Source organism: Myripristis murdjan, chromosome 21 (genome assembly GCF_902150065.1).
Source record: "Myripristis murdjan chromosome 21, fMyrMur1.1, whole genome shotgun sequence".
Lineage (NCBI taxonomy): Eukaryota > Metazoa > Chordata > Actinopteri > Holocentriformes > Holocentridae > Myripristis > Myripristis murdjan.
Window position 1 is genome coordinate 14,105,372 of NC_044000.1, and position 16,214 is coordinate 14,121,585.

General features: G+C 43.2%; 3 protein-coding genes across 7 annotated transcripts in view; 1 reads left to right on the plus strand and 2 right to left on the minus strand.

Moving 5' to 3' along the window:
• The window catches only part of LOC115380389 (disco-interacting protein 2 homolog A), a 94,811-nt gene extending 91,360 nt beyond the window's left edge, over positions 1–3,451 (minus strand). For 2 of the 3 annotated variants that reach the window (XM_030081544.1, XM_030081545.1), the window contains exon 1: positions 2,984–3,107. In XM_030081544.1, coding sequence (XP_029937404.1) covers positions 2,984–3,107 — 124 coding nt within the window. Of the gene's footprint in view, positions 1–2,983 lie in introns of all 3 variants that reach the window. The other variant, XM_030081543.1, reaches the window with a different exon arrangement.
• Positions 3,452–4,513: 1,062 nt separating this feature from the next.
• LOC115380454 (CASP8 and FADD-like apoptosis regulator) lies at positions 4,514–8,131 on the minus strand. Its single transcript, XM_030081658.1, has 11 exons — positions 7,952–8,131; positions 7,788–7,827; positions 7,196–7,528; positions 6,984–7,089; positions 6,708–6,843; positions 6,258–6,334; positions 6,104–6,173; positions 5,826–5,872; positions 5,632–5,710; positions 4,957–5,461; positions 4,514–4,800 (listed from the first exon to the last, which is right to left on the minus strand). The coding sequence occupies exons 3-11, from the start codon at positions 7,489–7,491 to the stop codon at positions 4,671–4,673; spliced, it is 1,446 nt and encodes a 481-aa protein (XP_029937518.1). The 5' UTR covers positions 7,492–7,528; positions 7,788–7,827; positions 7,952–8,131; the 3' UTR covers positions 4,514–4,670.
• A 915-nt stretch (positions 8,132–9,046) lies between these two features.
• The window catches only part of LOC115380318 (protein FAM126B), a 49,172-nt gene continuing 42,004 nt past the window's right edge, over positions 9,047–16,214 (plus strand). For 2 of the 3 annotated variants that reach the window (XM_030081437.1, XM_030081440.1), the window contains exon 1: positions 9,047–9,216. The gene's annotated coding sequence lies outside the window, so the exon portion shown is untranslated. Of the gene's footprint in view, positions 9,217–9,258; positions 9,521–16,214 lie in introns of those variants that run through there. The other variant, XM_030081438.1, reaches the window with a different exon arrangement.

Genomic DNA, 16,214 nt, shown 5'->3' on the forward strand with positions numbered 1-16,214 from the left:
TCCTTTACGCCCTGTCTCTTGACCACTCATCTGCATCCAGGTCAGCGGAGAAATAACACAGGCCCTCTCCAATAACTACTCTGCAAGTTATGATTTGGTAGGAGGTGATTTGGGTCTGCTAGCAACTTGCAAATATCTGACATCATGTGAAAGAGCATAGGTCAACATTGCAGCTATGTTTTTTTTTTTTTTTAATCAGTCAATGAAACTGGTTTATCAGTATACAAACAGGCAGTTCGATCGACCGAGAAAGCAGCACCAAAACATAGCAGCAAAAATAAATAAGTGACAACAACTACATAAAAAGACAAGAGTTACTTGGTTTACACATACTTAGGCTTGCATAAATTTAGGCAGAATCAGAAAATGATTGCATGGCTGGACTAAAAATACTCATCATTGCCAGGATGGTTCGCATGAGTTGAACAGGCTTAACATTTCGGGTCACATCTGCACCAAAACAAACACCAAAAAGCAAGAGCAAGAGAAAAATGCCTCATTGGAGCAAGGACTATTTGCTTCAACGGCAAAGAGGGTGCACAGATTGTTTATTTCACACATCAGCAGGCCTAAGCTGCTGACATTGGAATATTAGCTGGCTGTGCTGCTGCATTGTCCCAAACTCATGTTAGTCTAATAACTGCTGCGGCTGCTAAACTGCTGTACAAACATACATGACACATCTATTCACATGTATGAATAATAGAATGCGCCTGCACACTCACACACCTTCTCATACACACACACACACACACACACACACACACACACACATGCTTAACACTTGCGACGTCTCTCAGCAGGACCCAGACATGCCTGAGTTAAGATCCCCGTGAGAGGAGCTCACTGAGAGCGAAAGGGAACCTATAGGGTTGTCAGGCTCTCATCTCCTTGCAATAAAACGACTCGACTATTCTATCCTGAGACAGGATGCGGGGGGGAGGCAACCGAAGGGCATCATCGTGAGGTGAAGAGTTCACAGCAGTGCACAGTAATAGGATTTAAGAGCACGATTTCTCTTATTACCTGGACAAAAATGGGATCATATTCTGCTCTGTGATTAGAGTGAAAAAAAGCAAAGGGGGTGGGGATGGGGGGGCAGTGTAGGAGGCTACTGAAGGCATGAAGAGAGGTACAGAAATAGAGTGACAGAACATAAAACAGAATGCATCCGTTTGAGGCAGGCTAGAAAGAGAAAGAGAAGGCAGGGGAGACAGGGAGATAGTGCTATCAGAGCTCCAACACGGCAGGATGTGACATGGGGAGAGCAGGAAGAGGAAACTGGACAGATATAGATTAGTTTGGTAGCCACTCCTGAAAACATGTCTATCCCATTAGAGTCCCCAGTGGCAGCGAATGTGCTTATCAAAGCATACACCTTGGGCCTGCTCCTAACCCTGACATAGTCCTACTGCACAAGCATGCAGCCAACACCAAGCCACTATTGGAGGGATGACTCAATGTAAGATTGGTAGCAACATCTGTGTTAATAAACATAAACACATGACGTATGCAGCAAGCTAGATGTCTGGGTTTTGTCTTTTCAAATGCTCTTTGTAAGGACATGTTAGGGGTACAGCTTCACACTTTTCTCCATGCTGACAAAAAATATGATCCCACCCTGAGGTCAAATCCCAAATCTAATCAGCCCTTATATAGGTCATTATTAGTATTAATTAGTAATACTACAGCTCAAGTAATTTCATGTGAAACCTCTCAAAATAAGAAACAGCAGTTATCCCAAAACTAGGCCTATTGTAGTAATGAAAAACAAAGGGAAGCTGTGCAAATAGCAAGCATCCTTGTCATTATTTACAATGCATTAACACTGGATTTAAGGATTTCAGCTCAATAGGAGGATAAGCTCAGCTTTACCTTACTTTTGGGTGTCCTAAAAATATGTCTGATCCATGACCTACAAAAGTCTGCACCTTCACAAAGCCTGTCTTATGCACCAAAGTTCACGAAAGAACCAAAGGGAAGGTCAAACTGAGGATACAGGTTCTAGACAAACATGAACTTCAACAAATGCATATGCATACACACACACACAAGCACACAAACACACTATGAGCAAAAACTGCATGTTCAAAACTTAAGTTGTGTCTAATGTTTCACTCAGTCTACACTGCCTTGGTTGAACAACACAGGCAAATTTGTCATTGCTTCAATTCTCCCGATGACTTCCCAATTTCATGGTTCAATCTAGGAGCAATTTAATTTCTTCCGGTTCAAACTGATGCCATCAGGAGACTATATTAAGTGCTCACCAAGAGAGACAATCTCCACTCAAACGGGTGGTTTTACAATAATATCCATTATATAGCTGCCCCCTGGTCTCTATAATACAACAAGAGATAGGCAAGATGATGGTAGATTGTGTGGTGTTGTTCTACAATATTGTAATGAAATTAAGTGATATGAAAACAATATGGGTTACTATTAGGTCCTCACTTCCCTTTCCTCAGTAATGTTCTTAAATTCCAAAACATGAGACAGTCCTGGATGTGTGACAAAAACTGAGCCACAGCAACATCAACATGGGTGTGTCAGCTCAGCTCAGCTGTTGAGGTAGAGGCAGATAGCCCTCTGGTCAAATAGGCTGTTTGGGAGTGGGACTGTGGGGGCTCTAAAACTTCAGTGCAGGGCAAACAAAACTGCCGGCCTTTAGGAGATGACAAACAAGACTGTGCACCTAATTACCAGTCATGTTAGGCTGAGTTTTCCACTCCGTGTGCAGCAGTGTATCAGTCATGAGGAGAAAACTAGAGCACAAGTTCAGCAGTGGGAATGAGTCCCCTGACGAACAGGCGCTCTGGTGAACCTGGTCATGTTTTTAAACACAAAGCCATAGTAAAGGGCGGTGGTTCTGACTGCTGTCACATAAATGAGCAATGTTCACGCCGCACCGTAGGACAACGAATAACCAGCATACTGTAGCCACAAGGTGAGGTAGTTTGCATGCAGGTTGTTGTCAAGTTACCTTCGGAGAGCTCCAGCTCCAGCTCCGCAAGCTTCTCCCGGACCTCTGCCGGCAGGGTCATAGCGACAGCCGGCGTGGGCTCCAACATCATCATGAGCAAACCGGTAGAGTTCCTCTCAGCCATGGTGGTCCGGCCCCGAGCACGAATGGGTCGAGACACGCCGGTGAAGAGGACGATATGACCAAAAAAATGCCCCCTCTCTCGGTTTAGGCTGACGAGAGCAGATAGGGTGTTGGTGCTTTGCTCCGCAAGGCTCCCTCAACGTTACTCGTTACAACGACGTCCAGATGTGAGAGAGCCCTCCAAACGTCATGACACGGCTAGCTGCGTGGCTAGCTGGCAGAAGCTGGGTATGTGCTTCCATGTAGTGTGGAGAACCCAGGGCTCCGGCTCCTATCTCCGTCTGTCACTCACGTCCCCTTGTTGTCAGGAGCTTCTTGACTTGAAATGAGGAGAGAACTCATTCAACTCCTCGCTCCCCACGGCGCAGTCGCCATTGCATCATAGCAGCAGCAGCAGCCCGGATCGTGCGCGTCCACGAGCTCTACTCCCTGTGTTGTGTGTGTGGGTAGGTGCGTGCGCGCTGCCTGCCGCCTCCTGATGATTCCACATAACTCGCCTGCCTCCTACAGTCAGAGCCGCGCACGGCGCTGGACGCGGCAGGCGGACAGGGAGGCACACCTCGGCTTGTGAAAGAGAAACTATGTGGATGTGTTAGGGGGTTTTGTGTTTTGACGTCCTTGGCGCACAAAAAAGGGGAATTCGTGACTGCGTCTCATTCAGCCATGGGTTGCTGTGAGCCAATAAAATATATAAGATAATATATAAGATATATAAGATATATATGAGATAAACATCGCGCAATGCCATTATACAAGGCCATTTTACTGGCTTATTAGGCTGTACAAACATCACAGCAAAAGTTTGAAATCCACTTAAATAGAAAAATGAGCCAGCAATGAAACAATACACTATAAACATCTATATAATATACACTCACATAGATATGGATAGATATATACATATATAGATAGATAGATAATATATACACATATAGAGATAATTCTGGTTACGTATAGTTACCAGAGTATAGGTACATTCTTCATCTGCATGCTCTGGATGTCATAAAAGTGAATTGAGTAATATTTTCTTGTTTGTGTCATTATGATTTCTATTGGTATGGCTCAGAAAAACTGTTAGACAAACAGAGACAGAAAGAAAGATAGTGATAGTGATAGAGTGACTGGTTTTCTGAGGGAAGAACTTTTATGGCAAGAAAAGTTTGTGTCATTACCTAGTCACTTTGAAACCCTAAATAAATAAGAAAATCAACATCAGTAATAATTTCACATATTTAAATGTCTGTTAGCTGCTCGGTATGTGGCAAGAAAAGGGAACACAAAATAAGTTAACTATAAACAAATATCTGAAACACTTCAACATAATGCCCATAATGTAATTTATGAATGGTGAGAACAGTTTAAGTGTGAATATCTCTATCAAACATAAGGGCCGTCTTCTGTGAAAAAAATAAGGTTTGAGTGTTAGTCGTCAGTAAGACCAGTAGAGGTCACACTAAACACAGAAATAAAACTCCTTCGGAGGGTAAAATTGCACTATACCAAAGACTGCACTGTATGGCTAAGTGACAGTAATGAAAGCTTCAGTCAAAGTGATAAAGTCCTCCTATTGCAGGTAGAGATTCTTTCTAAGAGTATGTTTCAGATCAATGTAGTATCTTGCTCCGGGATTCCTCTTGTTGTGTTCGTAGATCATACCATTCACTTCCGTATGAATATCAACAAGGTGGGTTTTCCTGTTATAACACACAAAAAGACATCAGTTTTGTGTAGTATGGCACATGTAAATCACATCAAACTGCACATGGAAATATTTCTGTAGTCTATGAAAGCTGTATTTAGCTCAGAAAATAAATTTCAAACACTATTGCTGTGATGGTATTGTCCCATACCTCTTCTGGCCATTCTGCAGAGCATCTCTCAGCACCTGCAGGTACACAGAGCGATGATGCCCTTGCTCCAGCTGGCGCTCATCCGTCCAGCAGTGACTCCAGAACATGTCAGCATCTGTGGGAACAAACTCGCATCTTGCGAGCCCATCGCACCCATCTGTCTCCAGATCCTCATCCCTGTGAGCTGTCCTGTTATAGGCCTGGACATTGGGGACACTGTACCTCTGGATGAAGAAGAGTTTGGGCTTGCCGGCCAGCATGGGGCAGGACTCGGCAGTGAAAAGGTGCCTGATTGTGTCCAGGCGCAGTCCCGTGTTGTGCATGTCTGTAGCCAGGAGATCGGTTTCAGTGCCCCGGCTAATGATGCAGCAGACAAAAGCACCGGCTTCGTGGTTCTCCCTCTGTCTAAAAATCCCTCGGAGAGCTGAGAGTGTGTCATCCACACCCAACCACTTGTGGAGGACCACTGTGAAATGGAGACCCTTGAACATGTCTTCAATCATGTCTGAGTGAGTAAAGAAACATATATTCAGCATTTAAATACATATTAAAATGCACTGAGAGATGGGGTTGATACCACCTGGCATGACATGTAGGAAAATTTCAACTTTGATGATGATTCAATAAAAGGTCAATAAGAGGGGGTGTTCAAACCAACCATACGTTGGATCTTACCTCCGTCATTGCCAACACAGTCAATGATGACGCATACCCCTCTGGGACTGCTATGAAGTTGGTAAGACTCCAGCGAGCTCTACAATACAAAGAAGAAGACAGAACAGTTTCATACATGCACTGTACAGATTACACCCATGCTGAAAAATGTGGAACAAAGTCGTGAATAAGGCTTCAGGAAATGCATACCTTACCTGACAGTTCTGCATTCTCCTCACAGCCACTGGGATGTTTCCTGTGACTGACGAGAAAAAGTCATGATGTAAATATCCAGTTGAGACACAAACATCCTTCTGTTCTAGGCAGGGTTTGTTTTCATTTTCATTCAGTCATGAAAAACTTTTCTTATTTTTTAGGGGCTTTCAGGCACCAGTACCTTGGCACTCTGGTTCTTTTGAAATGTGTCTTACAATAAGACACATTTGACAATGACATAGTCATGTAGCCTGCGACCAAAATCACCCATCCTTACCAGTGTGGTGGGGCTGTCTTTGCCTTGGTTGGTGTGAAGCATAGGAGCAACTTGGGGTGGGTGATGAAAACTGAGAACCAGACATGTTTAAGGAAAATTAGTTTTATGAGCGAGGGAAAGCCATGAATGTTAAGAATTACACTATCTTACTCACAGGAATTCTGCGACTCTGCTGCTCCTTTATTTGATGAGGAACAAGTGATGATTGCTGAGCTGCTCCCCCTCTGCACACTGAGAGAAATGCAGGTATTAAAATAAATATTCATTATGGGCTGACTGTTCAGGTTAGTTTTCTGAGTCTTTGTGTTCTATAATAAATGCACAAGTTACTTGGTCAGGATCAAATCGCACTGTTTGCTGTGCCAAGTCACATTGTACTTTTTTACACCTCAGTGTATTGGTTTCCTCTCCTCACTCCCCCTGTTTAAAGTGTGAAACATGCATATTTCACATACATGCATCATATAAGTAGCCCTATTAAATACTGCTTTCATGCCTATAATTACCAGTGATGTTCTACATCTGATTATTCAACAATTCATATACTGTGGCTAAAAAATCCCATTGTTCAGTATGAGTACATAAAAGTAAAACACACTCTCACCTGAGTTCTTGTACATATTCACTTTTTTGGCCAGGTCAATCCTGCCAATATTTCGCAGACACTGCTCCACAGAGTCCACCCTTTCAGATGAAACTTCATCCAGCTTCTCAAGTTCAACAACCACATCAAGGAAATTCTGTCACAGAAGACATAGCCACAGATGAGTAACAGAGACAAAATGCTTGAAAATAACCCACCTACACAGTGGGGAAAAATGTCAAGACCACAGTAGGAATTCAGTGACAGAATGTGAAACTAAACTGTTCATAATTTCACCTTGGCTTTGTCCTGCTTCTCTCGAGACAATTTGCTACTTAACAGAAATTTCACATTGTTCAAATCTTCATTGGTCATGTCCTCACTTAAATCAGCCATCAGTACCCTGAGAGACAGAGAGAGAAAAAAAACAATTGTATGATAAGTACAATACAAAAACCAAAACTGAGATGTATGTTTAGACAGCTCCCTTATCCTAAAAGGCATCTCACCTGTATCTTGACAACGCATGCCTCTGTCTCAGACTCCTCTCCACCTCATCCTTGCTGGTTCCTAACACCTTTCTCAGGATGTCAAAACGTCTCAAGTCAAACATGAGCTCTGTCAGAAGCAAGCCATCCATCTGACCGCTCACCAGCTGAGATTTCAACATGTCTCTCACAGAGGTCACGCTGTTGTCTGTGTCCAAACTTCCGCACAAGTAGAAGAGCCTCCTGCACTCACTAGAGCTGAGCGACCCCGCTATCTCATTGACCACCCGACGGAGGTGATCGTTCGCCAAAGCCATGTGGATCCTGGTGGTGTAGTGGAAGATCTCACGATCACTGAAAGAGAAACGAGCTTTCAGGCGTTGATATATATGTCTGTGGTGGAACTCCCCCAAATGAAGAAGTGAGAAATAGCCTACTTCTTCAAGTAGGCTACAGCGGTTCCGTTAATGTGACTATTAAAAATGGAAAATTAAGGCTATTAGCGAGTTTGCTGTTCGTATAAGTTCGTCTTCCGGTATTGATTAAGCCATGACTATTTCTCTTGAATAGGCAACTTGTATCAGTAAATGCAGAGTAAATTTAAATGACCTACCTTATGCATTGAAGTTATCGAAGCGGGTCGGTGGGTTTAACTGGAATTTTTGAAAAGTGGAGTCATGCATTTCAAAGTGCTGATATGTGACGCACAAAGCAGGAGAGAGGAAATGAAAGACTCAGATCCTCCGTTTCTAGGGAAATTCGCTTTGAAATACCCACGTAGGAGTACAGCTGCTGCTGACAAAATGTTTCCGGAATTCTTCTCTTCTAGATGTAGGTCTAATTTGTGACTCAAATGTGCATAACCTGCAATGTTTCTCAAGAGCTAAAAGCGAAAGCGAAAGAGCAGCACCATATAAGGCACAAGTAGGTGCGACTGTCAGCGATAAGACCTTAAAAGGCGGCGTCACCCAATAGTGAGGCACTGGCTGTGCAGAGAAAAGCAACAGCCCGGACTAATTCAGAATAAATAAAAATAAATACTCAAAAGAGGTTATAAGTATGCACAATATACATGTGGATGGACGTATGGATGGATGGATGGATGTAGTTCAAAAGGCCACAAAATATACCGAACGTTATTTAACAATAAACAATAGACTTGTTTGGTGAAGATTTGGTGAGAAATTAAGTGATTTATTCCGCAAAAGTTGTAGCCATGTAAATAAACTTAAAACTGCATACTGTTTGCACCTGTTGTATGGACAAATGTAAGTTTAACCAACACTTCTGTGATATAGACAGTATACTGCACTATAATCTTATATATATATATATATTGTATTTATCACGCTATTCTTTTTTTTCTCTTACTGTTTTCGTTAACTATTTAAAATTTCATCATGTATTCTTTTAACAGATCTAACGCTGAAATTGTTGGTTATGTAATTTATCTTACTGTTTATATTCTGTTCTCTTTTACAATAACCCCTGCTTTCACTACAGGAATCATTAATTCCATTTGATAATAATAATAATAATAACAACAACAGCAACAACAATAATAATAATAATAATAATAATAAATTATATAATGTCACCGTTATTTGCTGACGCGGCCTCCATGTTCTCCGCCCTCTAAACGTTATTTCTAAACATCCTGGGTATTTTAGAAACTATTTCCCTCTCTTATTTAGACGTATACCACTTGGTTGGGGCTTTCCAGTGCATTCATAGTGTAGTTGCAAAGTTTCCCACAGTGCTTGAAGGCGCCCTGTACGTGTGGTTGGTGTGTTTGGCGCCCCCTGCAGGACAGCTGTCCTCCCTGTTGACCGAGGCGCCTTTGAGAGTTCCGCTCAGTCTGGCCAATAGTAGCGCACGGTGGTTCAGCACCATTGCAGTGTGGAGAGATCATAGGAAGGTGCTGCTCGCTGAGGGATCATTTTGAGGATATTCGACCTGGCTGGCCGCTTTGGGCCAACGCCACTCTTACCTTCCTGTGATAATCAGCGCATGACACTGCTATAATCAGCTTCTGTCTTCGGGTGAGTAATTCATCCCCTCCTCGCTGCTGAACATGTATCATTTTCCAGGTAGTCGCAGTCAGGGGCTGCTGACTTGGAAGAGCATCAGATGTGTGGATGGGTACCCGCGGTGAGGAAGCTTTAGCGACACCGACACCAGTGTTGGTGTTGTGGGCTTGAGACTTTGCATAAGAGGGGCTCCCGGCGCTGGAGCCAGCCGTGTCCTCGTTTCGGCCTGGTCACGACCGGTGAAAAATGGGATGATGCCCGCCTGAAGCTGACTGGAGCGGGCACGGTGTGGCTGCGCTAACGCCATGCGAGCTAGGTAGGGTCTGTTGGGCTAACGTTAGGACGTGTCAGCCTTGTTTCGTGGCACTGTTGTAGCTTGCCTTAACACAGCTGCGTCAAGCCACCCACAGACGGAGTGAGACAAGTCATGTTTAGAGCAGCAGCTGTATTTTCATTCACTACATATTCTTCCTCAAATATAGTCGTGTTTTCACCGTGTTACTTTGCAACTTAGTGCTTAGAAACGCACCGCTGCGATGTTTATTCAATAAGTGTTTTATTTTGAAAAATAAGCACAGGAAGTCCTTGTTTTATTATTTCGGCACACTTGATAGTACAGTGCTAAAGCAGCGACTAACCTTAACGTTGAATTAGTAGTAGCTAGCACCAGTTTCTCCGTTCAGTATGAACATAGTTTGCTGTGCTGCTCTAAGTAACGCTAGCTTTCTCTTTGGAGGTGTTATAGCACAGAAAAAGGGAGAGAACGAGCGCCATGTGTAGCAGCCGAACTGAAGTGACTTTGAGAGGACTGAGTAGCCCCTGCTACACTAGCTAGCAAGCCTGAGAGGCCAGTTCGTGACTTGAGTCTGTGGGCTCGCTGGTTAGTACATGGATATCACCTTGGAGGCTTCACAGACACGCAAAGAGTCCACGCAGCTGTATAGTAGGCTTGTGCTCAAAGTGACCAGCAAGCAGGCCAGTGTAACTTTAAAGGCCACTCATCACAGCAGCCAAGCCATTTTTTGGTTATGCCATGTTCATTCATTAGCAGATATTGTTGTTTCTGTTGTGCAGTATTCTGTTGATCCCATCGAGAGATTGTCTTTTCATTGCCCTGTCTCTGGAGGTCAAAGGGTAGGGTCAGTTTTAGAGCAGCAGCCCTGGAGCTAGAGGGGATACAGAGTCTTGCTAAAGGACGCTTCAGCAGGGTGCATGTTTTCCAACACCGGACTTCAACCTTTATCATCTGCCAGGACTGTTCTTTTTTAACCACATGACCCCCCTGCCTTGATGCTCCTTAATAATCAGTGCTTATATAGAACAGTGTGTTACTAAGGACCTGAATGACTTCCTGTGCCAGTTTTGCCCAAAGGGAGCAGGCAGCAACCAAACCAACTTACAGCATCACTCAGACTCAGCAGCAAAAACAGTTTTGCTTTTCATGTGCCACACTATTGTTTTTGCCACTGACCTCAGTCAATAAAATGAACACTGCTTGCGGAGTAGACTTCTAATTCAACAGTGCATGTGTTTTGATATGCAGCAATGTGGTCATGAAAAGACTGCTGCCCCTCAAGTAATGACATCATGGGCAAAGATGTAGAGCTGGAGATCCAGATTATTCCATGCCATCTGCTGCTCTTTCTCAATCATCATCCTCCTCCCTCCCTTCAGCTCATCCACCGTGTGTTTTGGGACCAGGCTGTCATCAGAACTGCAGCCTATTTTAGACATAGAAACTCCAGTTACCCACTTTATCTATGCCTCTGTCTCCTGTAGCTGAGTTTCCTCTGCTCTTTAGTGTAGCCTGTGGTACTTTTTCCTAGCCAAAATTTTTTTGACAAGCGAAAGTCTTTGAATGGCTTTACTTAAACTTGTGAAGTGAATTTGTTTAGCTAACAGTAAGTAAGGTTGACAAGTACTGTAAGCAGGCAAGCAAGGCTGTTAAGTTTACTTCAGTCAGTAGTCCTGCTGTGTCTCAGGGCAGTTTCTCTTCATTAAATAATAGTTATGGGGCCACATGCTGTTCATATTCCCATTGCTAGCCCTGGGAGGTTCAAGGGGGATTTGACTCATCGGTAACTTTGTGTCAGTATGCAGCCAAAGAGCGCTGTTATTTGCTGTTATGTTAATACATCTGCTCCAGTTGTGTACTTAGTGGGGCAGCTCTAAGCCAAAACATGTCTGAGACCCACTGTGCCCTGCCCTCCTCCAGCCACCGCTGCCGCCCTCCACCTAGAGGGATGCACACGCCTAGGGGATCAGAGCTGTAATTAGCCTGCTATGGATTAGCAGTGGGGACTATTCTCCACTGTCCTCACTCCCACAGAGCCAGAGGATCACACATTCAGCCACCTCCCCACCCTTCCCTTTTTTTCAAATTGGAAAACCAGATTGCCGTGGTTGTTTTTGGCTCCCCCAGGCCAAGCAAAAAAAGGAGAGAGACTCCAGACGCTCTCTGACATGATTCTGCCCCGGAGAGTTGGATGTGCAGCATTTCTTAAAATGGTTATTGTATTTTCACTCACTTTTCGTCATTCAGCAGCCTCCTAATCTGTGCTTGATGTACTTAAAGTCACCAGGGTAGTCATGCTTGTGCTGTAGATAGTGTGAAGCAGCAGCAGCTGGATGTGTGGTTGGCATGCAGAGAGAGAGCAGTGGTGCTGCTGACTCACTGTGCTGCCAGGTATGAGGTCTGTCTGTTGGCTCTCTCCATGATGTACAGTATCTGCCCCCCTCTGTACTGAACCTTGTTTCCCTGTCAGTCAAACAAGGCCTGACAGACTCCAACCAGGGGATCAGGTTGGTGGCTTGGGGCCATGGCCTTTAAAGAGGTGGAGCACTAGAACTTGTGTGCATATCTGCTCTTTAGGGCTATGAAATCAAAAATATTACTGAAATTGCATTGCATATTCAAATTGCAGGAGCTGCAATTTTTAGATAAAGATATAATGACAAAATACCATTATAAATAAAGTACTGTGGCACTACTGAGATGTCCTGGCCTACAAATCATACTCTCCAGACGTAAGAAACATGTATGTTTGGTGCAGACCCCGGCAAAAATAACATTTTTTTTTCAGTGAAAATGAAATTTGTGATGCAAAAATATTATTCTTGTGAAATATGCCACTATTACAATGTCTGTCTAAATAAAAGCAGTACATTTTTTTCCTACATCGTTCAGTTCTACTACTCACTAGTGTGAAAATGATAGCATTTAAAAATTATGATTTTGTGTTTGTGTACATGATTTTAAAGTGGCTTAAAATTGATAAAGTGTACCATGTGGCTTTAGGTTTTGAAATAAGAGTCTAAATGTGCTTGTGGTAATGATGAAAGGCTCTTTTGTCATTATTCTGCCGTATGATCTGTTTATATCAGTATGCCATAGCCTTTCACCTCCTTAACTGAGTTTTTATTTAACAGAGAGTGCAATGGGTGCAATACTGTAGCTGTAGTCGATGTTATGTCGTGTTAGCAGCTCAAGGTTAACCTTTAATCCACTATTGCTGACCAGACACAGTAAATAGCAAACTTAAACTTAGGCTATGACACTTATCCTATTTCAGCTAACACTGAGCTGTTTAGTCCATTGTTAATGATTGTTGGTGTCAAAAGACAGTCACAGATTTCTGTTTCCTGTTTTACTTTTTTTCCCTCAAATCAGTGAATTGCATATTGTATGGTGCAGTGTGGAGGAGAGCATATCTTGCTATGTTGCCCCAACAGTGAAATTAGTTGTGATAGCTGATTTAGAGAGTTTAATCAATAGACTTCACTCATGGCCAGGTTGATTGGGGAAGAGAATCAAGCCCGTTCTCCCTATTGTTTGTTTTAATCGGGAGCTGTGAAGCCCATAGTAGGCACTGTAGCATTGACCGAGTATGATCTGTTATTGACATGTACCTCTGCTGCAGGGCAGGCCAACAACTCACAGCCTGCTCCCCACCCAAGACCAGGTTTCCTTTCCATTGGACCCTGGACTATGATCAATGTTTTGTTTTTTTTTTCACTAAACACACGTTGCTGTTGTGTGTGCTAGGGTGGTGTGGGTGGGGTCCTGTAACTATGTTGACGTTTGCATCTTCTGTAAGCTCAGGCTATTTATTTTATATTACTATGAGTCAAGTGCGGCAGCAGCGTGAGTGTAAAAGTGTGTATGTGTGCAGAAATCCATCCGGCACCTAGATGTGTGTTACAGGAGCAGCACAAAGCCCCAGCAACCCTGCTGTTCATTAGCAGTGGTCCATGTGGCTGTGATGGCCAGACGTTACACAGGTTGGGGACAGCGCTACAGAGCCTGAGCTCATTTTGTCCTGCCTTTGTTTCTTTTTTTGGCAGACTCGGTGGAGCACATTGATTTTTAAGCTATATTTGGATCTGCTATGGGAAACTCTTGCTCTGACACAGTGATGTATTATTTTTTTTCAGCGACTTGTTCTTTTGCTGCAAAAGACCAGTTCTGTTTAAGTCTGTCTACAGTCATCATATAAAGCGTGCTTTACACTGTAAGTGCAGTGGCGCCTGCTGAAAGTCACAGCATTGCAGTACAGTTTGACCATATAGCCTTGTTACTCATGTGACATGATCGACTGCAGCTCTTTAACAGGGGGAAATGACACATCCTGCTGTTGACCTGGACACAATGGGCATCAACTTGAAAAGCAGCCAAGCTGTCCTCTTGTTAGGTGTGTGTGTGTGTGTGTGTTCGTTTGTTTGTTTGTGGTTTGAGGGCTTTGTATCATTTGCATAGCCTCCTGAAACACCAGGAAGTTGAGTATGATGGTATTGTTTAAGCAAAGATAATAGGTCATCGTCCTCTTGAAGCCACTGTTCTCCTGTGGGCTTTACTTTCCAGTTGGTCAGCTCTCTCCTCTCCTGTTCTGTGTGCCAGTCACGACTCAGCGCCTGCCTGGAGTTGAGCAGATGCCAATGGCCGGTTGAGTCCAGGAGCCTTTGAATTATTGCCAATTGTTTTTGTTGTTGTGATATGATAGAGAAGATGTCGAGGGAAAACGTCATAGGCTATGGCTGAAACAAGTGCACAAAAACGATGCCTGCTGATGGACTAAGTGTTAGAATATATGTTCTCTTGCATTTACAGAGGTTGTACTGTTATATATTGAGTATAATGAGTTTTGTTTTTTATTTCATTCACTGTTTTGCATAGAGATGGGAAGCAGAAAAATATGCAAAAGCATGCAGCAGTGAATCAGAGTACATAGCATATTTCATATTTTGTCAATGGTCCAGTCATAAAAATACTTTTTAATCCAGATTCAGAGTCTGATAGGCAGCACAAAATCTGTCCAAGGCTAGATGGCTAATGCTTATGAGCTTGGCTGAGGTTGTAAATCGCCAGCAGCAGGCTGCCATTGTCCAGTTAGCTTCTATTGCATCTGCTGCAGTGGGACAGACCTGGCCAAAATGTATATTATTGTTGTTTTTCAGACTGTAGGGGAAAATGTCATTTAATAACCATTATGAGTCTCTGGGGTGGGGGATGTTGTGGGGCAGGCTATGTTTTTGGCTTGCTTTCCCTGGTATTCAGCAGTTTTTGCAGGCTCCCTGGCATCTGGGGTGGCAGTGTAGAAACATGCCCCTTCTCCTCTGCTTCCCCCTAGCTGATCCCTTTGCCATGCAGGCCTCGGTTTTAGGCCTCTGGGCTGCCCAGTGGGCTCATGCGTGTCACGAAAGCTCAAGGTGGCCCATTGTTAGAAGACTGCTGAGCAGTTTATATGGCAGCGCAGCATTTTCCCCCCATACCTCCAGAGTCAAGTTAAACGCTTAGCTAGCCCCACACATACACACAAAGTCAGCAGCACTTCTAAATACCGTGGAATTAGTGGTCATGTGTCTGTAGTTTGAACTGTCAGTGAACTTGTGACTGCCACAGCTTTCATAACAAAAAAATCCCCTCCACCTCTCTCCTTGGCTCATTTTATGTCCTTTCCTAGCACGTCATGCTAGCATGATCATTCTGTGGTCACAAGATGTTGTCAAGCCACTTTGGCCATGACCTTTCTGCTCTATACAAGTGGAAGAGGATGATCTAAAAATGGAAGCTTATTCTACTGTTGAATTCATTATAAGTCACTGTGGATAAGAACATAAGGTTAGTTAGTTGAGATATTTTTTTCATCACTCATCACTAGAGGGAGTATAGTCCTGCATTGGGTTGGGTACATGCTGATCCAAAAAAAAAATCCCCTGACAGGCTACACAGAAATGTTTCTCAGAACCACAAGGTGGTTTGTGGTTCATGGATCACATCACAAAGGCTGTGCCGTTAGCCTACCTGCAGCATTTTGTTTAGAAAATGACTGAATGAAATTAAATTGAAGTGATGAATTATTTATCAAAGTAGCAGTGACAATAAATGAACAAAAGGACAGTCTATAGTCTGCTGTATGAATTGTTAAAAGTAAGGACTTATGCAGGACTAAGAGGAAATACTGGTCATCATAAGATATGAAGAACTTCATCCACATCCCTTATCACGCACTCTATTTCCTCCTCCTGTTTGACGTAGTTGTCAGCCAACTTGCAGTCGTGAAGTGACATGGTAGTTTTGTTGTGCTTTAACAGATACTGACAGTCAGCATATATGTTACATTATACCAATGCAATCCTTGTGTTTTGTCTCTACTAGTATTATTATACAGTTTTTAAATAAAGTGGAGTTTGGGAGGAAAAACAATTTTTCGTCTGCTGAGGCGCTGTCCATGGTGTTGAAAGGTGCACTGAGTAGATGTGCCAAGTGCTTAAAAAATTGTCCCCCATCCTGATGAAAAGACCTATGGTGCGTGCATATGTGCATACATTTGCACGTGCATAAATGTGTGGTAAACTTAAGAACTCCAGTTTGGGGGTTTCAAAATATGGTCTCTCTATGATAACATAATAGATGGCCAAACAACAATCTGCTAACACATTAGTTCTTGACTGTAAAACATAGCTAGCTACAATGCTATGACATTAGCAAACAAGTCAAAAAGGTGCAAATT

What these genes read in the sequence shown, in the direction of transcription:
- LOC115380454 (XM_030081658.1), bottom strand. Translation starts at nt 7,491, where the DNA reads ATGGCTTTGGCGAACGATCACCTCCGTCGGGTGGTCAATGAGATAGCG. An exon ending in GAATATGTACAAGAACTCAG is followed by an intron (nt 6,335 to 6,707) that starts GTGAGAGTGTGT and finishes CATTTCTCTCAG; the next exon opens with TGTGCAGAGGGGGAGCAGCT. An exon ending in AGCAGAGTCGCAGAATTCCT is followed by an intron (nt 6,174 to 6,257) that starts GTGAGTAAGATA and finishes TCTGGTTCTCAG; the next exon opens with TTTTCATCACCCACCCCAAG.